We start from the raw sequence: 26289 nt of genomic DNA, 5'->3' as shown, positions 1-26289 counted from the left end.
ATAGTACTAATTAGTACTATTTAATGTTCACGGTTTTAGTGCGTGCACTCTACTTGCGTTTATTTTTATTTAAATCTTTAATTTACGAGGGTATTAACATAAGTAACCTCTCGGCTATCTAACTTATGGCCCTCAAAATAGACCCCTTTTACTGAGTCTCGAGAGGATTTGTTCTGGGGGGAGGGTACAATCGATGGACCCCCAATAGGGACCCCCATATGGACCCCCAATAGGGACCCCCATATGGACCCCCATATGGACGTGTATGGACCCCCATAAAAACGGAAAAAAAATATTAGATAATCAGTCGATAATTAAAAAATGAATGAATAAATAAATTAATAAACAATAATAAATAAAAGCAATTCGTGAATGGATGGATTGATATTTTTACAAATAAAAGCTAAAGTGAGTGGGATATGATGTTTATAGCTTTGATGTTCTCAATAAAGCTAGTTTGAAAATTATAATTCCTTTGATAAACAACAGATGCCATCACAACATCTTTTTTTTTTAAATAGATTTGATTTAATGAAAAATTAAAATCTTGACATAAATAATTCCTGATATTAAAATATAGTTACGACTTCAGGTTTTTTTAAATTTCTATTAATATAAACCCAAAGGTCCGCTGAGGGACTTAACGTACATAACTTGTGGTTAGAGTCATTTTATGGTATCTTTTCTTCAATACTGAGTATAAAACTAGCGGATATTTTGATAACGAAATACAAAGAAATGTATGGAGCGATGTTTATAAGTGTTATATGTATGACGTCACAGACTCCTATAAAAATTAAGTGAATAATTAAAAAATCGTTAATTAAAAATGTCCTCAATAATTTTATTTTCAAGTTAATGCCATTATCGTTGAAGTGCGAACCGTGAAGTTCAATGTCTCGTTCGCCGACTAGCATCTTAACAACCGTCAATCAAAAAATTAAGTTTTTCTTTGAATTTTTGGCCGCGCGCCATGTTGGATGATTTAGAAACATTTTGGTCACGTGTTTGCACTCCAAGAATATTCTGTGTCAAAAAAGCTCCAAAACTAGAGTAAAAGATCACTGACAAATATGATTTTGAATACATTCTTTAATAGTTAACAAATTTATGTGCACGATAAAATGTGCTCAGAATATTTTAGTCATGTCATTGTAGATATTTATTATATCATAGGCATTTCAAAAAGGGTTGGTCAGGGTAAGGTTTTATTTCATGCATAATAGCTGTTATTAAAGTCTAGTCTGCAATAAGATATTCTTTTGTTTTAAGAATCATACAAGTGAGGCCATCGGGTCCAATTTTTTTTCACTTATCTCATTTGCATCTAATTTGCATTATCCATAATATCGTCTGCTATTTGCATGCATATATTGCATGTTACCTACCCGGAGGGTTGTATACCAATACAAGCTTGAAATGTGAATGTCAAATAATGTCAGCCAGAGAAAAAATTATGAAGAAATAGTCCCCTTCACAGTTCCCTGCGCCAACTTGAAAGGTAGCCGAGCCTTTGCATCGAAGCGAGACGAGCGGTGAGCTTGCAATGATAGAGGCCTTTTTTTTAACACCTTGGACAATTATTCACATGTCTCTATATCATTGCAAGCTCACCGTTCGTCTTGTTTCGATGCAAAGGCACGGCTACCTTTCAAGATGGCGCAGGGAACTGTGAAGAGGACTATTCCATATTGTTGTGACCTTTGCCAGGGCCTCGGTTTTCAAGGGACGGGGAGGGGTAGGGGGTAGGTGGAGATGAGCAAGGAAAAGTATAGTGAAAACCTCCAACACTTAGTATCTTTTTAAACCCATCCTAAAGTACTCAGATTTTGAAGGTTGCAAAAGTCATTTTTCTTGACTCGTTCTTTAGGATGTATTCATTTGAATGTTGCGAATTAATGACATCGATATCGCGTGAGAAGTGTTTATTCATTTTCGTTCTAATCATTTTTTAAAATGTTTTTTTCAATGATTTTTCTTTTTTCTTTTTTCTTTTTTTAAATTTTTCCCCACGAAAGTTGGTTAGGTTGAAACCGGACCAATCGTACCGGTGGCTACGGCCTTGTTTGCTGATTGCCTTCACGGCGCCCATAGTACGTTAGGCTTTTTTGTTCGCGGCTTGCAACGAAACCTTTACAAAGCCTTTTTAAAATACTGTAGTAAATTAAATTGCTCGGTTTGAACGATCAGTGAATTTGTGCAGTTTTCAGAACAAGCATGAAACCAATCTAACTGCCTTGTATAGCTTTGCTATAGTTATTTTTGTCGTACTGAGTCAGTATAATTTTCTTAATAAGTGTTTGCTTGTGCATGCAATATTGTGCATGGTACTATTAAATATATCGTCATTTTTGTAGTCCGTAAATTATTTTCAGCCGGCCAGTTTAAACGGACTTCAAACTGTGCCAAAGCTAATGCAGTTCAACGTCATCACTGTAACGTCACGCCACGTGACTATCGTGACTGGCCATAAGTGATACCGTAATGCTTTGAGTACCTAACTTCTTGTCAACAGATCTATCTCTAGTAAGTAAACAATCCAATACCCTACATTGTATAGTAAGTAAGACAAAGGGAATATAATTCTCGCGTATTTATCTACCACGTTTGTCACTTCACTGTCTGTGAAATTCTCTTTGAAGCTTTCCATGTCTCTCTCTTTTTGTTTTCGATGTCTTAATCCTTCGTCATTCAGTTCGTAATCCCTTGGGTTAGAGACGTCACTGACTCCATTGAATCGAGTTGTCTTGCGAAAGCCATGTTTTTCTTCGGCCTGGGAAAACAAATTAATAAAAAATTTTAATTTTGTTTCTTAGTGCACTATTGGTCATTTTGCTCAGCAATATAGCGATGCAAAAGAAAAAAGAAAAGAAAAAATTCACGAAAGAAAAGAAAAGTTGCCCATAAAATTCACATTGCGAGCAAACACCTGCACTGCATGCATCTTTTTTAAATTGAATTTACAGTTTTCTTTACTATATTTAAAACTGATACTGACTGCGGAGAAATATGCAATTAATGATGTTTACTAAGCTTACATTATCTTCTGATAAGTCCCCTTCGAGCTAGAAGAAGAGCATGCAGATAGAGATTAAAAAAGAATTGTTAGTAAATGGTTATCACTTAGAAAAATAGTAAAAAAAAAGAGAGACGATTTTATTCAATAATAAGATCATAATAACCATCCCGAAAGATGTGATTTAAAAAGAAAAGTCCCAAAATATCTGATCTGGCCATAGCATAAGACAAGGACAGATGCTTTTCTAGTTCAGGGATGTACGTCTTGAGCATGTTATCCTAATACACTAGCAAGACGTATATTCCCACACTGACGTAGTTCACTTTTGGAGTAAATGAAGCGGACCTCTCCCGTATTTGCCTAGATTTTTCCGATCAGAATGAGTCCATGAAAGGACAAATGGTTCCCGCCAAGGTTGAACTTATTAACGAGATATACATTAGATAGAATAAAAGTCCAGTCTAGAGTTAGAAATGTTAGATGATCAGAGTGCTATTGTAAGAATATTAGCTATAGAAAAATAACTGGAAATATTAATTTAAAATGTCCGATTGAATGGTTAATTGAGACTTTAGTAGTTGTCTATCGACACACTTCATTACAGGCAGAAAATTATCATCTTAGGCCATATAAATACATTTGATCGTTATCCATATAAATGCCCCATGCATAAGAATGTTTGGAAGGCCAGCGGTAGACCAGTTTACACTTGGACCATGCGCCATTACAATTATATTTACTTTATTCTTGCAGTAGCTTTAATTTTATAAGACAATTTATTTAAATATACTAAATTTGAAGGTCAGCAGCAGACCAGTTTAAGCTTCGACCATGCACCATTTCAATTATCTTAGCAGCCTTTCTAAGATCAAAGAATTTATAATTATCTCTATACTAAATATGAAAATTATTTTCCGAAAGTTATTTTGAATACCTCTTTAGCATGGTTTGTATGTCCATAGCTCGTCGTGTTCATTGTGAGGTCATCGGCACTATTAACAACATTTTCGCCCTTTACCTTTCGGAGAATCGTAGTTCCGGTCTTACTTATTTTCTCGGCTTGGAACTTAATGAAAGTAGAACTTGGGTACTCAATAAGAGCGGCGAACACAAACGAAAACGAAATCATAAGAAACCAATCAATTGCCTTAACGTAGCTGACTTTCGGCATTGACGACTGGATCCCGAAGATCAACGTAGTGAGGGCGAGGACTGTCGTGATCCCGAGAGCCACCCGAGCTGGAGGCGAACTTCTTGGGATCCAGAACGAAACCCAGCTTAGAATGGTGATGAGGATTGTTGGTATGTAAGTTTGGACCACATAGTAAAACTTCTTGCGGCGAATGAGAAACGTCACTTTAAGAATTGTGAAACTCCCTAAAAACCGTCAACAGATAAAAACATAATGTTATAATATAAAAATAAAACCTTCATTGAACGATTGGACATGAAAAGCTACGAAGAGAAGACCGCTGAGGATTAATATGTTGGACTTTTTCCATGTTCAAAGTTCTAAACGTGTACCCTTTTGGGTGTCCTGTGGTGGAGTCTCTGCAATGGGGGTGCTTCAGCCTAGGAAGAGGAAGACTTGGAATGGATTGGGGTGAATAAACAATCCCTGAAGGAAATATTTTTCTTTCACCTCTTTTTCCAGTCGTCACCTAATCTCTGTCAAATCAAATGTAATACTTAGGTACCCCAAACTTCAAACCTAGTACGGTTTGCAAAAAGCGAATGCAGCTTTCAGAAAACGTTGGCTAGTGATATACCTGTGGTGTAGTTAGCCAAGGACTTTTCTGCAGTATACTCGTCCAGTGCAAACTGGGACAGAGTGACTCCATCAGCTACACCTACTGACTTCTTGTAAGGCTCAGAAGCCCAAGACAGAATCAGATCGTGCGTGGTCATGCCATCTGTAAAAACATCACAGTTTTCAAGTTAGATTATACCTACGTGACCAATAATAAAAGGGAAAAGTTCTACATTTCCATCTTTTCATGATCAGTCCATTTCCATTCTAGGGCTTCAGGTACTGCCTTCCAACGGCACTGTATACTCGTAATTTACTTGGACTCCGTACAGTTTTTCATAGGAGCATTTCTTGTGAGTAATTTCTTTGGTTTTGGTCGTTTTGTTATGCTTTGCGTGCGTCGGTCAGGCCGCAATATCCGATTGCTTTTGAGTTGTTTGGATACAACCCCTCGCAAGAAAGCGCTACAATCCGCACTAAAACTAGTTGCATGAGAGTCATGCATCTTCCCCTTCCAATCTAAACACAGCACAAACCCTACCACTTTCCCCAACTCCTTCTTCGCACTGTTGAGGATCAGCTTCGATTGGATGGAGGGATGTACCCAGAAACAACAATGAAGGGGAACAGGGAGTGATAAGAATACGTGGGGATCGGTTTATTGAAAGTTATGCAAATGCCAATAGAAATTAATGAAAGTGTTGAAATTATGACGGGGGAATCTCAACGGCTAGTTTTGGCGCGGATTGTAGCGGCCATTTCAAACTCATTCAAATACGTACGGTTCGTCAAGTATGTACCCCAAGAACGCAGCATAAATAAAGATACTTACAGCTTTCAAAGGCAATGCTGCATCGTTGCTTGTCCATGGGATAGTTATGAAGATCCATCATACATGCAGCAAGAACGGTCATCCTATGGAAATAATAGCAGTAATAAGTAGTATGAGCCACAGAAAGACGTTTTCCCCCTAGCTTGAAGTGCATCTTATGATATGATAAATACACACACTACACTCAGAAGTAAGCTTTGACTTTATATGTCGTAAATTTTGTTTCAAAGTTTGATAAAAATAAGGTTCGGTTTCAAAAGCTGTTGCAGATAACGTTGTTGACAACAAGGATTTTTGTATAGTAATCACGATATCAGGGCCCGGTCGTACAAAAGGGTGGATCGATAGCACTATCCAACGGAAAAACTGATTTATCCAGTCGAAAGGTTGATGCTGTTATCCAATAAATTTATGCACTGGGTAAGAGCTATCGGTCGGATAACGCTATCCCACCCTTCGTACAACTGGGCCCAGACGTACGGCAATCTTTTCTGCAACAAAAACATAAATAGCCTATGCGGCGAGGAAAAAGTTCCAAAAGTCATAGTGGCATCCCACATGCGCAACTGTATAACCCACATGACTTACAACAACACGTCATTTTAAAAATTTGAAAAACGTTGCATGATCGACACAATGGAATTTTTTAAGGAGCACAACCGTACGTACGTTGTGGAAACAGGCAGTATTCCACTACACTTTGGGGAAGCTAAGCACGGAGGCGTGATGGTGAGAGACCCGTGTATGAGTCCCGCCGGGCTCTTGTTTATTTACTTCTTACTTCGGACTCACCTCTGACTATAGAGAACTTTACCATCGGGGAATAATTGAAGTAGAAACTGTTTTGGCGGTGCAAAGCTGGACTTCTCGTTGTTTATGTAAGTATCTGGCTTCCATATCTGGTCCATGATGTCACCACTAATTGAAAAATTCCTGACTTTATAAGCATCCCCAAATGCCAGTCGGGAGTCTTTCCAAGTTTGGCGTAGAAAGAAAGTAGTTTCAAATTGCTATATATTTTTTTTTGAAAAAAACACGGAGCGTTAAAAAAATGACATGAAAATTAGTATAAAAAGGTACATTTAATATACGCATTTGCCATAATTACCATTTCTTTTTCGTCAAGCCCACCAATAGATGTAAGGAAAACATTCAAAGAGACTTCAACTGGATCTCCTTTAAAAATACACAGATATATATATATATATATGATAAAAAAATCATGGAACAACTGGTCGTTTCTCAAAAGCGAGAAATGACTCATGGAATGAAGTCAATGGACTCAATGGAAACGCAGAAAATAGCGGCGTTATTTAAAAGATAACAAAGCAGTGTTTACCACAAAGAGTTATCTAACATTTCGTAGGATTTAGAATTGTTGATTTTACTATTCGAAGGGAGGAAAACCCGAGGACTTGGCGAAAATTCCCTCTTAGCAAAAGGAGAGAACAACTCATCAAACAAACTCAAGAGGAGCATATCAACTGATTGCAATATCAATAGTTTAAAAAATCTATTTATGTGTGGTTGTCTCCCAGACCAGCGCCGTTTGACATGCTACATTATTTACAATAAAATATCACTTATTGCTACATGAATAAACTGATTAGAATGTGAAATTGAAAATACTAATAAACCCACGTGAAGAAAATACCACTTAAGTAACGTGGTTGTTACAAACTACCTTCAAAATTCGGTCGCAATCTTTTGTCGTAGAAAGTTGAGTCCAAAAGATCTTTCAGTACGTGCGATGCATTTGCGCCAGCCCTAGGGATAAATGGAAAGGAAGATTAATCAGAATAACAGACACATAAACTTAGTATTTTATTTTCTTAAGTCAAGAAGATTTTGTAAATTTTAATTCTAAAACCAATTCTAAAATAACGCCGACAAATATGCCATAGATGCAAATATGGCGACCAATTTGAATTGCTATTGGTCTGGACTGACTAGAATGAACCATTTGCGATATCTTTGCTACCTAATTTGTTTATACTATGAAGTGTATATTTATTCAGATTTTTAGGTTTGTTTGTGAGTATGTCTGTCTAATTCCCACGGCTACTGGAGTTTTCAACCATTGTTTTCGTATCGCGTTTTATTATTTTCCTTAAAAACTATAGGCTGCAATGAATCCCCTTTTGATAGAGTGGTGAGAACGATGCATAAAATAGAAGGGTTTTCAGTTTTTCATTGATATCGCCTATCAGAAATCTGAAGTAATGTTTTGTCATTCTAAATTCAATGGTTCAATATCTTAAATGCTGGTACCCAGAAAAGTAAATATCCTCGGTAAAATGCTGTCTTTCTATAATATATTATTTAGTGTCTATATTAATAGTTCAACTGAATACACGTTTTGCGTTTTGAGGGTTTGAAAACAATACGCTGAAGAAAAAAAAATTTTTTTTCTTACCTTGAAGCCAGTGAAACAGAACTATGAAAACAACCAAAAAAAACAACCAATGTCAAACATGTTAGAAATGCAGGCGCTGTCATGATTGTCATCTCAGCCTTAAAAACTTGTTTGAGCTCTGAAAAGCCAAAAACACAGAAACAAAATCCTCTCAGTACAACAGCGTAAGCGTAATATTTTCTCTAACAGTTAATATCCATGGAAGCAATACATAACTAATTAGTTTTGAAATCAAATTATGATTAGAAATTCTGTAGACTTTTACTGACATCACATAAAATTTCAATTATCTCACTTCCTACGGTGACCTTTTTTCTTCCCAGTAAAGGTTGTTAGAACTGGAGAGAATGTAAAGCCAATTGCTGTCCTCTATTATCTTGTATATTATTTAAATACAATAAGCTAAGTGATTTTGAATTAATTATATCGTTTCCTCTTAGTGCTTATCTCACAGTTATCTCCCAAAGGCGAGTAGGCGCTTTTGAACGGTTAATATTTCCTCATGCCTTTCATCCCACCTCTATGGCGGAATAAAGAATAAAGATCAAGCTGGACTGATGATCTGTCTTGGGTTTTTCATTTTATTCACACGTGTAGTACACACTTATGAGGTACATACATTGTGCATATTATGGCAAGTTTTCTAAAGATTCATGATTGTATTGACAAACATATTACCGCTCTTTGGTAGAATGTGTCTTTCCTATCGCGAATGTATCTTTCCATCAAAGCAAAACTCGCGAATGCACAGAAAATGTTATGTAATCATCGCTTTGGATGTGTTTTTCAGGTGTTTCGTTCCGTTCGTTCAAATTAGGCTTTCTTTCAATAGCTCTAATATTTTCATAGATGATTTATTCAAATGTTAAATGAAGATGAAAAAAAAAAATAAATAATACATATTATGAATCAACAAAAGTATTCGCCATTTTGTATTTAGCTTTTCAAGTCAGCATGATACAGAGCTTAATTATATTTAAATGTAGGCCTACATTTATCGGAAACTTTAGCCTGTATATATAGTTGGTCGATATACTTTCAACACCGCGGAACTTTCAACCTCAAAAAAACGCCGTTTTTTACATATTACTTGCTTAACGGAATCATATTTCTTACAGGAAATATTTGATAGATTGTAATTGTTGGAATTGAATATATGCGTTTTCTGATGCTTTAAAGGCTTAAGGTATAGTAAGAGGGATTTGAAACCCCGATATACGTTTCCTCATGAAAATACCATGGAGACTCAATAATTAAAACTTAAAAACTTCAGAAACAAAACGGCAAATAGGAGCTATTCTGTCGTTCAAAGACTTTTTAAATCATTTGCAGTAGGTAGACAGGAATGGGTTAAACTATGGAGGATTATAAGTTGAAAACAAAGGAAACATAGGTCTATATCTATTCGATTATTTTAAAACAAAAATAAAATATAAATATAAAAAAAATTCAAAAACAGTGTTGGGTAACTATAAATTACAGGTCACCCATCCAAGTACTAATCTAACTCAAACGTGCTTGACTCAGTGTCTTGGAAGCCCAAGTTTTCTTCACTGCTGTGGCGGATTTATGGGTGGGGGGGGGGGGGTTCATTGGGTTCAAATGACCCCCCCTCCCCCCACCGGCTGGTACCTTGGATTTTTTATTTTTTTCTAAATAAGTAACTAAAAGTATGGTACTAACTCATGAGATTTAATATGAAATTGGTGGATAGGTTATCCTTATCAGGAGCGCCCCTAGGCCAGTGATGTGCCTCATGGGAAAAATGATGATGCAAGAGAACGTTATTGTTGTGCCGAAATTTGCAAAAATGAACCCCCCCTCTTAAAATCCTGGATCCGCCACTGCACTGGGCCACGACTTCAGGAAAAATAGCAAAACAAAATCCATGAAAATAATGCACCAGATAGACCAGATTATTTTCCACTTCAAATAAACGTGCCAGTGCGTGGCAGAGTGCAAGGGATTAGCTGTTATGGTCTGGGGGCCGGCTAGTCTCTCTCCTGATGCTTCGGCTAGAACACACTCCTGCGTAATCCGTACAAACAAGGGCAGAGGGACTTAATCGCCGTCATGTCCGAAGTCCATACGACGACCCAGCGGATGTCTCGGGGTATGGCATGAAGGCACTATTTTTTCTATTTTGTATTTTGGAATTACCTACCTATAATTAAAGTTGGTGGACGCGAGTTCGATTCCCACCGTATGAAGAGTACTTTTTTATTCTTATTATTCGTTTTTCCTCTTGACTGTTTTTTAAATAAGCGACTTTAGTGAATTCAAGAAAATAAGGATTTTATTTTCTTCTTCATAAAGGATGTCTACTTTAGTGCTATTTATATCCAGCATTAACAGTTAAATTATCTTCATTTGAACAAGTCGAGCTGTGCTTTCCTGGTTTAAAAAGAAAACCGGTGTCTGGGAGCTTTTACTAAACTTGAATTCTCAGTCTTATATCCTATCAAGAGAATATGAACTATATATATCATATTCTCTTGATTCTATACAGTAAATTAATTTCAGTAGTGCAGTAGTGCCTAAATTTCAAGTATAATATGTATTTATACGCTAATTATAAAACTCTATTAGTACAATTTCAATTGCTCAATATTTGGTCATTTGACAAAGGGCGGAAAGGGCGAAAATTCCATGCAATTTACTTTCAACATCGTCGCACTGCGTTTCAGTTTTATGACACTGCAGGTACCAATAAAAACATTAGGCGAAATGATAATATAAATAATGCATCCTATAAGTATTAAAACAACACCAGCTATGCACAGTATACACACATTTGCAAAACGCTAAACCATAGTTAAATAGAGGGGAATGGTTAGGAAACCTATTGTTATCAGGTCTTTGTTCGCTTTTGATGTTCAGGAACCGGTTTGTTTTATGCTCTTCCGAAATTGCAAAATAAGTAAACATAAACTTTGTCTATGGGATTGTTGTAAGAAATATTCAAATATCTCTTATAAATCTTTAAGTATTTTGCAGCCAAAAGAAAGATTTTTGTCTGTTCGCTCAGCCATTGACAACGATGGTAAAACAATGGTAAAACAAAGGATTGTGCACTGTCACGCTTGAAAAAAGTGAACAAAGACATATAACAATAGGTTTCATAACCATTCCCCTCTATTAACTATGGTTAAAACTGAATATATGTCATATGTGATGTATAAAATTGAACCGAAGAACAATGTCAAATGTTACGGATCCTCTCGGACAATTGTCGAAACAAAATGTTTAATAAACTGAAATTTATAAGAGTAGGGGGCAATGGTGAAAAATTAATGACAAACGTTTACACGATTCGAGGATTTTAGAACATAATAGTAGTGATCATGAACTGGAAAATAATTTTTTCTCATGAATTCATGAAAATTAAAAAATAGAAATGCGATCACAAATTCACGCGAGTACCACTTATCACCCGACCCGTGGGGCTGAACGACTGCAATGAGCTGAGTGCCGTGGCCATCATTTCTCAGGTACTCTGCAAACCTTTATTCTAATCTTTTTAAATACCCAAGGGGTTGGCTAGCCAACCAATACTCCTCCAACCCCCCCACTACATACATCCACACCTCCTCGAATATTGACAAAACGGTTTGACATATATGACTTAATGTGAGGAATGACAGGCAAACAATTTATATAGGCGCAAGTATCTCTCGTGCGGAGCCAGATCTCCCCAGTGGTTATCTTTGTGTGCTTTCTTAATCGAAATATCTCAATAACGCGCCTAAATTAAAACCCAACCTTTTTTATTGATTGCTGATAAAATCAATTTTTCAATTTAGATTCTCTACAAAATGATTTTTTCACCGCGAATAAAATACCCATAATTGCTTACATGAATAATACTACCAAACACATCACAAAAAGTTGAATTTCGTACATAACTTGTAGAAAAAATAATTCTTACTTGAAGCTTGCTAGAAAGATTATATGGACAGGTAAAGGAGTTAAATAAACAGCTGCGGTTTGTGTAGGTGATCAAGCGAGCGCCTGTGTAAGAAAATAATGGCACAAGGAACGATTGGCTTTAAAAACAATAAAAACGATTCGAGTTCTAAGGCAACTTCGAGCTTAAATTACTTGGTAGATGTAGAATAATATTCACACATAATTCAAAACATACGGGGTTCTGGACTGGACTGGTTTACTGAATTGTGCTGCTTAATGGATTTGAAGGGTTTCGAAATGAAGTATTTTTCATATCAAACTTATTCCATACATTTATGAACATTTGCTCTTTTTAGCGCCTAGGCCTACGCGGACACATTTTAATGTACTGCGCATGCGAATCAATCCCATATATGGATTTTCAAAATGGCGGATACGACTCGTGTAAAACGTGAGTCAAAATTTCCAGTGAGGTATATGCAGGAATTTTCCTCGGATTTTGCTTCAAAGCAAAGAAAATCGTCAAAGAAAGACAATAATCTTTATGACGTGGTAGTAACTGAGGTAGATAAGTCAAAGAAGCGAATAAAAATCCACTATGTTGGGTATAGTACAAAGTATGACGAGTGGAAATCTTTTGGAGATGGAGCAAGCTTTCCCTCTGTTCGTCATGAAAAGCTGAATATACCTTCCGCAGATTCAATTGGAGATAGACAAGAAATATTCCATGAACAATTATATCGGGAAATCAAGAGAAAATTGTTTTCTGGTCGAAGGGATGATCCAGCTGTACGCATAGAGCTTAGGGTTGAGCCAGATGTGTTTGAAGGAGGACTTGCCACAGTAGTAAGAGGTATTAAAGAAAGACAAAAGACTATTTACAGGCTACCATCCAACAGACTCATTGACAATTTCCTTGGTAAAAAGTGGGATGAGCGCATTTTTAATGGTAATGGAGACTTTGCCTTTGTAATTAAAGGAACAGTTCGCTACTGGCTTTCAAAATCTAATCCTATAGTAGAATATAAGTTAATTGGAGATCAACATGTGAAGTCTGAGATTGAAGAAAGAAATTTTATTGTATTTACATTTGTTCGTGGTGATGGAAATCGTTACAATTACAGTACATTTAGTTCATAATACTAGAAATGACTTGAGAAAAAATATTTGATGAAACATAATTACATAATTATAGATAAGAATTAACAACAATGGAGTAAGTAAAAATACATTTCTTTGCCAATAATTAATAATTTTGGTATAAGATTATACTTAATATATGCATATTTTTTTAGAAGTAATATAATAGTCTGAAGAAGCAATATTTTTTACTGTTGTTTTGATTGCAATATAGCTCTACATTGATGTTTTGATTTATATTAATGAAGATTCAGAACATCATTTTTGATACAAGGTATGTTTAAATATCTAGCACATTAACTGTTGTGTTAGAATGTTGATCATCACAGTGAATACCCTATACCCAGTGAATAACCTATTAAAAACTTTATTGTGTAATTAGGCATTTTTTTGTCCATACATTATTTACTCTCTCAAGATGTGCACAACAAGTTTGAAAGCCACAGTTTGCACATTTCTCAGTGCAAGTCTTAATATTATGGCAGCTTTTTGAGCAGTTTTTACATTGATATGTGGCTTTAACTCTCTCACAGCCTTCTGCTTCAAGGAAGTGAATTCTGTTTTTCTTTAAAAAGAGTTGTTTCAGAGCAGAAATACCTCTATGATTGGTAGATCTAAAATAATTTTTTGAAGCAGTGTCATTAAATTTTTCCATCCCTTGTTGTGTAAAATATGCGAGATTCTTGTACAGTGATAAGAACTCAGGAACATGGGCATACAGCGCATGCATATAGGGTGTCACATCTTTTGCCTGATACAAAGAGAGAAATAAGGAGAAGAAATTTCTGATTTTGCATTTCAAATTGATAATGCTCTCCTCAGATGAAAATGTAAGTTTGAGGTCCCCTATGATTTCTATGAAATCAATCCAGAGTTTTTCAAGATCATTACATTTGTCATAAAATGGAAGAAGTGTAGAAAAGTTAATATGCTGAAATAAAATAAGTTTTTCAGGGCCAGTTAGATCTCTATATTCTAATTTTTTAGTATCTTTTTTGATTTTCCATGAAAATGATATTCCAATGTTGTTTAGAAAGGTTTCATAGCCTGTCATGTGCTTGTACTTATCCCTTTGAAATCCATTTGGAAATTTTTTTAGCTTGTCAACTGCATCCTGCCTTCTGAGTTCTCTAATCAGTAGCTCAATTAAATTATCTGATATTCTTAAGAATAAATGTAAGTTATCAATAATTACATGATCAATAGGAATAAAAGGGAAGAGAGGAACAGCTTTACGATTAAATTTTTTAGACTTGGCATGATTAGATATTTCATCAAGGGATCTTGCTCCTTGCTTTGAATCACTAATTGACCATGTTTTAGTAGTATCATGCCTTTCCATTCTTGGGCACATGCACCATATGCATATGCATGATCTTGGTTTGCCTTTCCCAACCCACAAACTAAAGCTAAAAATTTCCAATCCCCACCCAGAAAATATTCTATGTTATATGTTATATTATTGACAGTAATTTCTTTTAATTTAGACATTTCATTCGTAAGATCAGAAAGGGATATTCTTAAGTTATCATAATCTTCTTGTATTTTTATGACTGCTAGTATATAATTACCTTTCTCTCCCATAGCAATATCTTTTTCGTTTAAAATCGTATAAGTAATGTTTTCAAGTTTTAAAGTCCTTCCAACATTAGTCCCATCACCACTGATTTTGACCTGTATGGTATTTCCTTCCAGCAGTTCTCCCTGTTTCTGTAGCCTTTTTACTTGCTCTTCTAAACTCTTAGCAAATTCAATCTGAATACCTTCAGCATCACCAGGCCTTGGCCTCACTTCCCATTGACTATTCAATGCTTGCATCCTCTTTACCATTTTATATTGACATGGAATTTCCTTGGATTTTTGAGCAAGTTCATTCCATGCTTCATTGGAAAGATTGAATTTGTCTTTGATATATAACCAGGTATTCAGTTCATTGATGTCATCACTAGTCAATTCTTTTGTTGGGGCGTTAGTAAAATCTATATCTTGTTCGTTAGCTAGCTCAAAAGTCTCAAACATTCCCGTATCAGGATTAAAAACTTCAACTTTCGTAGCCATAAAATTATAAAGGCCAAGAAAGGATAGTGTTGTCTTGCATTGTTCTTTCAAACTAGATCTTATTCTTGTCCTTTGCTGTGGGGAGTATTCATTAAAAGTTTTATATTTTTCTGGACCTCTCACTTTGTTTTGTTTTCTGGCAACTTTTAGCGCTATTGCTCTGAATTGTTTCTTATAATAGTTCCTTTGTTTTTCTGTTCTTTTTAAGGCGTCCGTGAGTTTTTCTTCAACGTGTAGTTTTTTAACCTTTTCTTGGACTAATGATTCTTCAAGTTTTCTTTTTGTTTTCCTTAATTCTCTATTTTCCTCTTTAAGTTTTCCAACATCTAACTCGTTGTAATATATTTTGAACCGATAGGTCTTTCCATTTTTCCACGAGTCTAAAATTTTCTTTGCCAACCTGCCACCGCCTTTTAACCGTGCTGCTTTAACTTTTGCTTGTAAATTGTAAATTTGAGTTTTGATCGCACTGATAATTCTGTTGTTGACGGTGATCCCTTTAAGACCCGATTCGTCCAGAACCTTTTCAACAATAGTCTTCAATGCCGACTCATAGCTTTCTCCACCATCGCGTTGTGTTTTAGGAAACATATAATTAAAACTATAGTATTCCCGCGCATTTCCAGAAATCAATTTCAACGCTACTTACTTATTGATTTCGTGGAAAAAATGAGGAAATTCTGCTCCTTTCGAACCTCCTTCGGAAGATTGCTCTCCAAGTGCTTCGACAGCAGGGGCAGCGAAGAGATTCAGTACGAGAGAGGCAAGAAGTATAACATTCGAATTCATTTTGACCGCGTAAAATCCTTACGAATGTGGGTCTGTTTTACATCAAAATGCGGGTTTTTCCATATACTAATCAATTCAGCTGCTACCTTTTTGATTGGTTGATTTTGGAGCTATTTATAGGGGTTTTTGTGCATGTACGTGTGCTGAAATATGAGGAAAGCCATACAAACATTGACCTCACCGATGATCAAAAATTCCAAATTGACCGGGGTAAAAAATAATCTACGAGATCCAGAAAACTAAAAACATTGAAAGGAGATGTTATTCTATCGTTTTCCGTTGCTACCTTTTTCATATTGTTAGAAGAGATGAATATATCCAACAAGATGTACAAAAAAATGTTCAAAATTGCGTGTTTGACCGTGATTTAGGAGGAGGCGTGAGCGTCAGTTTCCTTTTGTTGACCTTTTGTTAAGCGTAAGTTTCATATGATCTCATAATAATAACATGAATATTGTATGGTACTCAGTTTTAACCACTAGCCTCAAACCGTTTTTCATTTCATTCCATTTTTTTCTTCATGCATATCATACGATACACTTGAATAGGGTGGCTCCCATTTTAACTCTCAGGACCCTTACACAATGGCTACAATAATAATGATGCTCCATCGATCTGTATACGCAGTTCTTTCTACCATTAGTCATCAGTATACTCCACGTTAAATTCTTTCTATACTTTCGGTTTCCCCGCAAGTACGATGCCTGAAATTTTACCTACATATTTCATATTTTTACGTACCCTTATAACAGGTCATTCAGTGCAAATACCCCTTACCTTTCAATTCTTCTCTTGCCATACACTTACTCTCGTTGTTTGTTCAGTACAAGCTAGCATAGATAATACTAACAAAATCCCATGATCACTGTGTAATAATAGTATTCCTATAAAGCTTATTTCTTATTAATGAATAAATACGAAATTTATCAGCAATAAATATTTAACAACTAACCATTTGAAAAGTTTATTTTCTAGCAATTGAAAGTTATATACATACAATTATAATTACGAGAATTAAAATATCAGAAACTCGAAGAAGATTGCTCAGAATTTGAAATTTTTTTCATTGTAAGTCTTATTTTGATCTACCCTGCGAGCAGAGTCTCCTTTTACTCCTCTACGGGCTGCCCGCAGGGTAGTTTTGATCACTACACCAAACAATTCAAAATTACTGCATTTTCATAAACATGCGAACTCTGTGTCTGCGAGCTGCAAGCTGGATGAAATTTGGTTTTTCAATGCCGTCAATCAAACCTAATCAGTCGGTACCTTTCATATTTTTGACTGGCAGCAGCGAAAAAACAAATTTCAGCGTGCAACTAGCTCGCAGACCCAGATTCCGCATGTTTATGAAAATTGCAGTAATACTTACACGGAAAAATAAATTTAACGCTTGCGCAAAAAAAAAAAAAAAAAGAAAAAAAAAAATCATTATGGCGCCCTTATCCGTTAATTTGTAATATGTTATTGAGGGATTTTTATCTTACCAAATCCCAATATTATTAATTACGCTACTCTCCTACAAGATGACAAAAAATTATATCTGTCCATTTACTCAGATAAAATGATCTTTTATAAAACTATCCATCACCTGATGTTAGGGTTACGTCCAGAAAACAAATTCTTTTGGTTAATTATCGTTTAGCATTAATATTTATTTATCTATTAACTGTCATGCTCTTTATTCTTTCGGCTGTGCTTAAAACCATCAATAACACAAAGAAAGCAATTCTCAGTTCAAATATTAGTTTTAGCCTATTTAACTGAAACTTTTACATCAAACAATAATGTAAAACAAAGATATTTTAAAAAATTGATGGCCACCATGACAAGACATGAATAAAACATTGAAGGTCAGTCCTCTCCTCTCCTCTCCTCTTTTCTCTTAACCGTTCTCTTCTCTTTTCTTCTCTTCGTTTTAAACACTCCAATTCTGCTTGCATTCCTTTTCTAATTTGACTTCGGCTCCCTAATAAACAAAGGCAACTGTGCCAATCGAAGCTTATCTTAAATACGTGTGGCAAAAGCATAGGGATTTGCGGCTTAGTACGCGATTAAGGATAATCGTGAAATGTGTATACGATAAAAATGAGTCACCTGATGAAAACTAGCAGTTTGCAGTCGAAAAGTCGCGTTCCTTCTACAAATTACCCTCAATCGGGAGACAAATGAATACGCATCCGTTAATATAAATATGTTTTGGTCCCGATTTTATCAGAGAGTATATGTTATCTCCTTAAAGGACAACTGACCCCAAAAATTGCCGTTTTTCATATAAAACTACAACGTACATAGATCACATAAATTCAACTTTGAACTCTGATACAGCTTCTATGTCGCCGAAAAGAAATAATCAATTCGCGAAAAATAGCAATAGAAGAGCGCCATATTTGAGCCCGCAATAAATTACCGCATTAATGCCGTGACGTCACAACGTGAAGCTTGCATTCCAAACTTGTTGAGTTTGTATATTTCGAGTGCTAGTCGATCTTTTAATAGTCTAAGTTAGAGTAAGTTTCTTAATCCAGATGGGCCATTGTTGTGTGCCAGAATGCACCAACCATTGTTCCAAAACTGAGTCTGTTAGCTACCACAAAATTCCTAACAAAATAGCTCTTCAGAAGGCATGGATAGCGCGGATAAAGAGAGAGAACCTGCCGCCTTTGAAGAACTGCTACGTTTGCAGCGATCACTTCGAGGATTCATGCTTTGAAGTGGATCTGATGGAGCAGTTAACCGGGATAAAAAGGAAGAGGAGATTAAAGAGCGATGCTGTTCCGTCAGTATTCAATTTTTGCAAGCCAGCTAAAAGAAGAACTACATCAGAGAACCGGCTCAAACGCAAACAAAACGAAGAGGTGAGATAACATGTCATTTATACATAACATAGTTTACATTGTTTTTCGAAATAATCACTCATGAAAAAGACTTATTAATGCATACCGAAGCGAGTCATCAATCATTAGCTATTTATGCTTTCATAGATGAAATGTTGCTTAAAATCATAAGTATAGCTAGTAATATTTGATCGATACTTGAAATTTTCAAAATGGTTATTTGCACGTGTTTAGTTTACATTTGATATTTATTCGTAAACCATAACAATGTTGCCGTAATATTCCAAATTTGCTTGGATAAATGACCACGGAAGAATAATTTATAGCATTGTTGGTTAATATGTTTATTTTGTATTATTTAAGGTAAAGTAGGCCTCGAAGAATGGTTTATAGTATTGTTGAAAACATTGTTTATTTTTGTATTTTCAAAGAATGTGGAGCAGCTATGTGCCACAATAAATCCCTCGTGTGAAGATCCACCAAGTATGGAAACACCAGAGTTCTCTCCTGAACCACTTTGTAAGGAGATTGGTGTTCAGTGTTGCCTTGGTTGTAGATATGTTGTAACATCCACTGCATCAACTCACAGACAGAGCCTGGATACTATAAAGATGCCGACACAACAACAGTTTACAATCCCTCCCCTTCACCAAACATCAGTAGAGATGAAATACTCAGTGTGAGCTTCCACGACCACAGCTACAGTACTAGCTATCACCCCTCACCAGTAAAGTCAATGCCAACAGTGTCTCCACAAAAGTCAGAAAAGTCTTCATTTTCAGAGGAAGAGGGACTCCCACTAAGTGACGATGATGATGGTTTCATTGTTTCATCGCAAGAGACAGTTTCAACAACGGACAGTGAATTAGAGCCAGAAAACAAAGACTGCAATAAAACTCTTGAAAACCATATCAAAGAACCTAAATATTTGGTATTTAACTCTTGTTTGCAGCAGTTATTCAAGTTTTGTAGAAGCTGTGGAGCACCTGTCGCTGATGTCAACTTTGTATGTCAAGGCAGCCTACTTATTGTGACAACTACATGTATGAAACATGCTTTGACATGGTACTCACAGCCAATGTTAAATCGCTTAGCTATTGGGAACTTGTTGATTTCCTCATCAATATTATTTACTGGTAATACTTTTACCAGACTTCAAAACTTTGCATCCTGTCTTGGCCTAAAATTTCTGAGTGAGAGGGTCTTTTACAGACATCAGGAACGTTACCTATTTCCTGTTGTTAATGATGCTTGGAAGAGAGAGGAGGCTGCTGTAATTGAAGAGCTGTCAAATAAGGACATAGTAAATCTCAATGGTGATGGCCGAAGTGACAGTCCTGGCCATAGTGCTAAATATGGCACATATACTATGATGGAGACAAGCACAGGGAAAATTGCCACCTTCAGCATTGTTCAAGTCTCTGAAGTAACCAGCTCCAATGCTATGGAGAAAGAGGGGTTTCTAAGGTGTTTGAACACTTTAGAAGACATGGTCAGTATAAAATGTATCACAACTGACAGACACACATCCATCACCAGCACTATGGCAAAAGATTTTAGCCACATCAAACACCAGTATGATGTGTGGCATCTTTCCAAGTCAATTGTAAAAAAGCTGAACAAGAAAGCAAAATTGAAGAAAAACCAAGAGCTGGCACCCTGGATACAATCCATTTCAAACCATCTTTGGTGGTGTGCTGCTACATGTAATGGGGATGTACAACTTTTGAGAGAGAAGTGGAAATCTGTTGTTCACCATTGCGTGAACAAGCATTCCTGGAAGGATGCAGAGGTATTCAAAAAGTGTGCCCATCCTCCCCTAACCCGCAATTGTTCAAAAAGGCCCAAGGAGTGGAGAAGCTCGTTATCGCAAGTGCTTCCCTAAGATGCACAAGCGCTGGGTTGTTAAGCCAGTCTTACAAAGAAAAAGCTATGCTTTCCTCCCTGAGCTACAACTGAAAGTACTTGAAATTTGTGAGGGTGGCATGGAGGCTGCAGGGGTTGACCCAATTGAAGAGGTCGAATTACCAAGAAACATTGCTAGTGTTCCTGCCCCAGACAAACAGGAATTGATTGAACGACACCGGTCAAGATTTTCTAGGTAATTAATTTAAATGGAATGTAGTAGAGACTACAAACACTAAAATGTGTAGTGTTAAGTGATGCTAATTCTAACCATTTCCTATTTTTAATTAACACTATTTAGTAGAAAATAATGCAAAGCATCATTGGCACTCTTTTAGTGATTGTACTCTAGTGAATAGCTGTTTTGAAAGAACTGTCAAGTAAGCCTGTCGTCCCAATCCCCCTCATCTTTGAACAGCTGTGTTCATTACTGGTAATAATTACAATGCTTCTACAAATGGGAAGGTACTTGACAGACCCAGTAAAACTGCTATAAACAAAATATGTAATTAATGTGAAGGGGACCTGATTAAAGTGGTAGATAAGTTTGCAGTTTTTAGATGTTCAGATGAAAATTTTATTAAAATATCATTACCACTTAGGAAACGAATTGACTTTTAAATGAAATCTTAAAAGAGGTCTTTTCTTTAACTATCTACGCTCCATTATATATGGGGTCTCTCCCAGTATGAATGTAGTATAGAAAAAATTCCAGCTGAATAGTGACTTTCGCTTTCACTCATGGGAATCAAGATGTTCATTCATTTGCTCAGTGAATTAATCAGTGCATGATTACTGAGCTGCAAAGGGCCTATTTGCCTGGAAAAAAAAAATATGAACCATAAATGGCTGACAAGCCTGGATGCCAAGATTTCCTAGTGCCAATTTGTCTGACAATGAGACTAGTCAGTACCAAGATTCTAAGATGGGGTGGGATTCTATCACCAAGAGAATATTTTTTTCATTTAGCACAATTTTTGAATCCATTATAGCATGCTACTTCAAGGCAAATTCTTTATAAACAATACTGACTAGCCTTGTTTTCAGACAAATTGGTGCCCAGGAAATATTGGTTATCCATGTCTAGTATAACTGCAAAATTTGCTTGGTTAGCTCATGATTTTGTCCACTAGTGCTTTGTACACTAGGTTCTCTATTCAGCTGGATATTTTGTCTAGGTGTAGTTGTTTTTAAATAATAAAATATGCAAAACCTACAAAACATTTATATAAACAACTTTCTATATGTACTTCATCTAAAAATAAATTCATGACTACTCTTATACATTTTGGTCTCAGCCTTTCCATGTTTTCCTTTTCAATTTATCAATTCAGAAATCCTGATAGAAAAAAATCCACTCTGTGTATATGAAATGAAGTAAGGAATAAATAAAATGTATATAATAACTCCATGTAACTTTAGGCCAAGCTAATCATCTGCATAGTGAAAACCTTCAAATTCAAAGTCCTCCTCTAGTCCAGGGGGAGGGAAGTGTGCTCTGATGCACATGACAGCACAAGAGGGCAGAACAACCTGAACTTCCTTTCCAAGAACTCCCCAGCACCATCTTGCTAGTTGCCTATATGCAATGTGTCTGTACTGCTTGTGCTCTGGGCCTTCATACGCATTACTGTACTGCTGTTTGTACTGAGCCCATGCGGTTCGAAGAACATACTTATTGGCACAAACAGGTAAGAATCCAGGATGTTGAGTAATGCATGGTGGTGGTTCATCAGCATCTCCATCTTCAACAACAAACTGGCATGTTGCAACCACTTTTTCGATTTCTTGGCAACAAATGCATTCAGATATTGAATCCATAATTTGGCAGCTACCACAGGTACACCTATTTAACAGAAATAAAACAATTCTTAGTATCTTTGAACATTATCAACGATTGTCCCAAGTGAGAATATACATACACAACTTGTGACACAACTATATCCCTGTATCTATATCCTGCAGTATATAACTTATTGACTATCAAGCGATGTTTTTAAACATGTTTTTAATTAAAATTGTGAAAGTTGGTATTGCTTTTGGTTGCAAACTGGATTCATGCATACCAATATCTAAAGAACAGATTGCAAGAACACGAGTGGCAAGATACGATTTTATATAAAATGGATATGTAGTTCAGTTTTGTGATAAGACAGAAGTACGACTTACCAATCTGAATTTGTAAGTCGATTGTTCTCTTGTTCATCGTCTTCAATAATGTCACTGTCAGATCCTTCTCTGAACTCTTCATCTGAGGAGATTTCTATTTCTGGTTCAAACTGATATGGCCGTAAACCAAATTCGTCGTCCATTCCGAAAAATTCTTGAGCGAAATCGTCTCCCGAGCTGTCCGAGCCTTCGGAAGAAGAATTAGATTCTGACATGCCTTTAATTTGATGACCAAGTTGTATTTTTTCGCAAAATATTGAGTAAAACGTATAAGAAACTGAGGAAGAAGTCAGGCAAACAACTGGAAGCTTGAACTCTTGTGACGTTGTGACGTCATTACGCTATTTTTCTGAGCCCGCGATAAAAGCGCAAGATGGCGGCCACCAGAGCGATATATGCGATGTTTTCAAAAAATTGTTTTAGAAAAATGGATGCTCTATCCCCTTTAAAAACTGGATTTTTGGACTTCTCAAATGATGTAGTTCCTCTTAAAAATGGGTCATTTTGGAGGGTCAGTTGTCCTTTAATCCCACAATTATTTTGTCCTACTAGTAACATACCAACAAAATTAAGTGTTTTCTTAGTATATGCATCGCCATAATGACGTTATAAAACATGCATTATTTATTATTGGAGGGTAACTCTTGATACCCTATGGCTTGGGAACCTGTGACACTCATTCTCTGAACGACTGACTATATTAGAATTAAACCACTCAATCAGGGCACGCTATGCTAGTCTTAATTACCATGTGAAAAGAAAGAAAGAAATATTTGTAAGAAATAATAAAATAACGGGGTGTTTAGAAATTATCATTGGAAGATATTTCGGACGATCTCCGCCGTCAACAGGGGCGGATCCAGGATTTTGTTGAGGGAGGGGTGCTGCGTATAATGTTAACCCAGGGAGGGGTGCACCCCTTAGAATCAAAGGCAAAAACAAAATTGGTTATCTTCGAAGTAGGAGCACAAAGTGTAACCAGGGAGGGGTGCGCACCCCCTGAACCGCCCTCCCCTGGATCCGCCCCTGGTCAATCTACTGCCACTTTAACAAGTGTTATCATATACATTTTGTAGTTTTGAGCCAGGATGACATCTTGGAAGGTTCGAAAAACAACGGGGAAAAAAGTGGGCCCAGTACTGAGCCTGTGGTACACCAAACAGTAGTGGTTTGCTGATAGAGAAGGTATTTCTAATATCAATGAATGAGATCGATCTGTAAGGTAGGACCTAAGCTAAGACCAAGCTACGACTGTATCATTAAAACTATTGCGGGGATGACTGAAGTCTTTATAAGAGAAGGGCATAGTCAAGCGTATCAGATGCCGAAGATAAATTCAGTAATACCAAAACAACTTCACAGCCTGAGTCCAAGGGACTACGTATGTTGTTAGAGCAGTTTTTGCGTGACCTTGTCCACGCCGTGTTTATGCAGGGTTCGGGCATTTGATTGTAATGGGAGTAAATTCTCGTGCAATGTGATTGGGCTGGTGTATGCCTTGCTGTGTCAAGACCGTCAGTTTACGCAATACTGCCTTTTTTATGCTATAAAAATTTCTATAAGCTGATTGTAATTAATGTTTAAAAATATAGATCCTATGAATTTTCCTACCACAAAACGGGACCCTTATTGGCTAATAACAGGTGTTGATATTCTAACACTTACAAAGCCTGCTTTCTGATTGGCTATAAAAGATGTTCTATCAGAAAACCAGCTTTCTGATTGGCTATAACAGGTGTTCTATCAGAAAACCTGCTTTCTGTTAGGCTATGACAGGTATAACATAAGTAACAGCTCTAAACACGCAAATTAAGAGAAATAAAAACGAATTCATTCCTTCGAGTCTCATTGACTTAATTAAGTTCCTTGTTAATAATTAATAAACACCATGTCCTTACGTTATAACGTAACGTTATTCATTCCCATGGCAACTAGAAGTAGTTCGGCTAATGAGCAAGTCAAAATGTCTTAGGATCGCTCGACTACATTCATGCAGGGCGCCCTTAAGCTAGTTAATTCTCTTTAGCAAAGGTCTCGATCTTAAGAAGCCATATCTTGGATCGAATTCCGGCGGAATTTCTGTAAAAATGTCAAATGATTCCCTTGCTTACCAAGTGAAACTATGCATTAAAGCTTTTTGACATTATTAGTATTAAAATTGTAACGCAATTCGCTACATTTCTTTAAAATATGGTCCTTTTTTGCCTTTAAAATTTTTCCTTTTTTCTCTAATTTGTCTTATAACTGTCATAACTGACTGTAAGTTTTCTTCTTCTTCTTTTTTAAACCAAATTAAAGTCAAAAAACCGCCCAGGCGCGAAAAATTTAGTATAGCTCTTTTCTGACATATAAATACATACTTATCAGAATCCGGATTATTTTCTATGCCTTGAAATATCAATTTAGTCGTATGTTATTCACAAGCTTCTTCCAAGATTGTAACTACTGACATTTATGAATATTAACCGCCATTAAAAGTTCCTCATTATAAATATCGGTAGATTTTTTAAGGTCTGGGTTGTTAGGTGCATGCTACCTTTACTTTTCAATCTCTTAAAAGTTTACTTCCTTTTTGCTAGAAGGCAATTCAAAATCAAGGTCTTTGATCGACTAGTCTCGTACCTATCAATTGACGACGACACCGGTAAATCTTCACACTCAACTGTGATACATTAACTTAGATTAATATTTTTGCTCTACATCTTTTACTTATTGAGCCCACTTACCTTCAGAATATAAAGCTGTGAATTAAAACTAGTCCTTTTTTTATCGTGATATCGTGATGGTTTTGGGGAAATTACTAGTTTAAAGTTAAGACGTTGTCAAAGTTCTTACCTTGCAATTGGCGTCGCATTTACGTTTACATAAGTGAACCTGTGAATCGAGTGGGTGTTTTTTCTAGAGAATTTCGTTCTTTCCAGATTCCACTCACAGTGTTAGCTCTAATGTCGCAAAAGTAATTTGTATTCTTCTAGACCATTGACTAAGTTAGTTATTTTTTATTCTAATGTTTCTTTAGCGCCTTATTATTGTTGGGACTGTTGACGATGGGTCAGTGGGAGTGCTGCATGCATGCGTCACAATAAAACTTGTTTTGAGTGCTAGGCTTATAATTATTCCTTAGATCAGCTACTGTACTAACGCAACTGTTTTCTTTATTTGGATTCTGTTGTGTGAAGTCAATCCAATCAAAGGTCTCAATACACCGCCAAAAAAGCGCGTCAAAATTAATATGTATTAAATTTGAAAACCCCATGGTGTGCAGTCCGAATCTCAACTTAAAACACCGCTTTTTACAAGTTTTACGAACACTATACCTCCGTTAATAAACGATTTCTCTCTTTTTCCGTCAGTCCTACCTTGATTTTTTCAATTATAATTAAAACCTATGAGTTTCACTTTATATTTATTACCGAATTTGCGATCGAGAAAAAAACTTCTTTCACGGATCTGTCATCAATATTA

General features: G+C 36.2%; 3 protein-coding genes across 5 annotated transcripts; 1 reads left to right on the top strand and 2 right to left on the bottom strand.

Moving 5' to 3' along the window:
* Positions 1-1074: 1074 nt before the first annotated feature.
* On the bottom strand, positions 1075-25813 carry LOC116295500 (glycine receptor subunit alpha-2). Of its 2 annotated transcripts, XM_031703328.2 has the most exons (10): positions 25660-25813; positions 8018-8135; positions 7286-7368; positions 6710-6777; positions 6394-6611; positions 5602-5684; positions 4789-4932; positions 3954-4396; positions 3039-3065; positions 1075-2773 (listed from the first exon to the last, which is right to left on the bottom strand). In XM_031703328.2, the coding sequence occupies exons 1-10, from the start codon at positions 25676-25678 to the stop codon at positions 2498-2500; spliced, it is 1479 nt and encodes a 492-aa protein (XP_031559188.1). In that variant the 5' UTR covers positions 25679-25813; the 3' UTR covers positions 1075-2497. The 2 variants fall into 2 exon arrangements, with proteins under 2 accessions (XP_031559188.1, XP_088885025.1); XM_089028899.1 differs by lacking the exon at positions 3039-3065.
* Positions 18380-21060, top strand: LOC148913385 (THAP domain-containing protein 2-like). Of its 2 annotated transcripts, none has more exons than XM_089028914.1 (2): positions 18380-18771; positions 19182-21060. In XM_089028914.1, the coding sequence occupies exons 1-2, from the start codon at positions 18442-18444 to the stop codon at positions 19431-19433; spliced, it is 582 nt and encodes a 193-aa protein (XP_088885040.1). In that variant the 5' UTR covers positions 18380-18441; the 3' UTR covers positions 19434-21060. The 2 variants fall into 2 exon arrangements, with proteins under 2 accessions (XP_088885040.1, XP_088885031.1); XM_089028905.1 differs by having other exon boundaries at positions 18385-18771.
* On the bottom strand, positions 21209-23214 carry LOC148913384 (uncharacterized). The gene is made up of 2 exons (XM_089028928.1): positions 22825-23214; positions 21209-22501 (listed from the first exon to the last, which is right to left on the bottom strand). Exons 1-2 carry the CDS (start codon positions 23037-23039, stop codon positions 22084-22086), a joined length of 633 nt encoding a protein of 210 aa, XP_088885054.1. The 5' UTR covers positions 23040-23214; the 3' UTR covers positions 21209-22083.
* Positions 25814-26289: the final 476 nt, after the last annotated feature.

This window comes from Actinia tenebrosa, unplaced genomic scaffold, assembly GCF_029948245.1.
Source record: "Actinia tenebrosa isolate PJP-AT-01 unplaced genomic scaffold, QUT_ActTen_1.0 PGA_scaffold0__85_contigs__length_37466705, whole genome shotgun sequence".
Taxonomy (NCBI): domain Eukaryota; kingdom Metazoa; phylum Cnidaria; class Anthozoa; order Actiniaria; family Actiniidae; genus Actinia; species Actinia tenebrosa.
The sequence above is the reverse complement of the archived record's forward strand: the minus strand, read 5'-3'. Positions and strand labels throughout refer to the sequence as shown.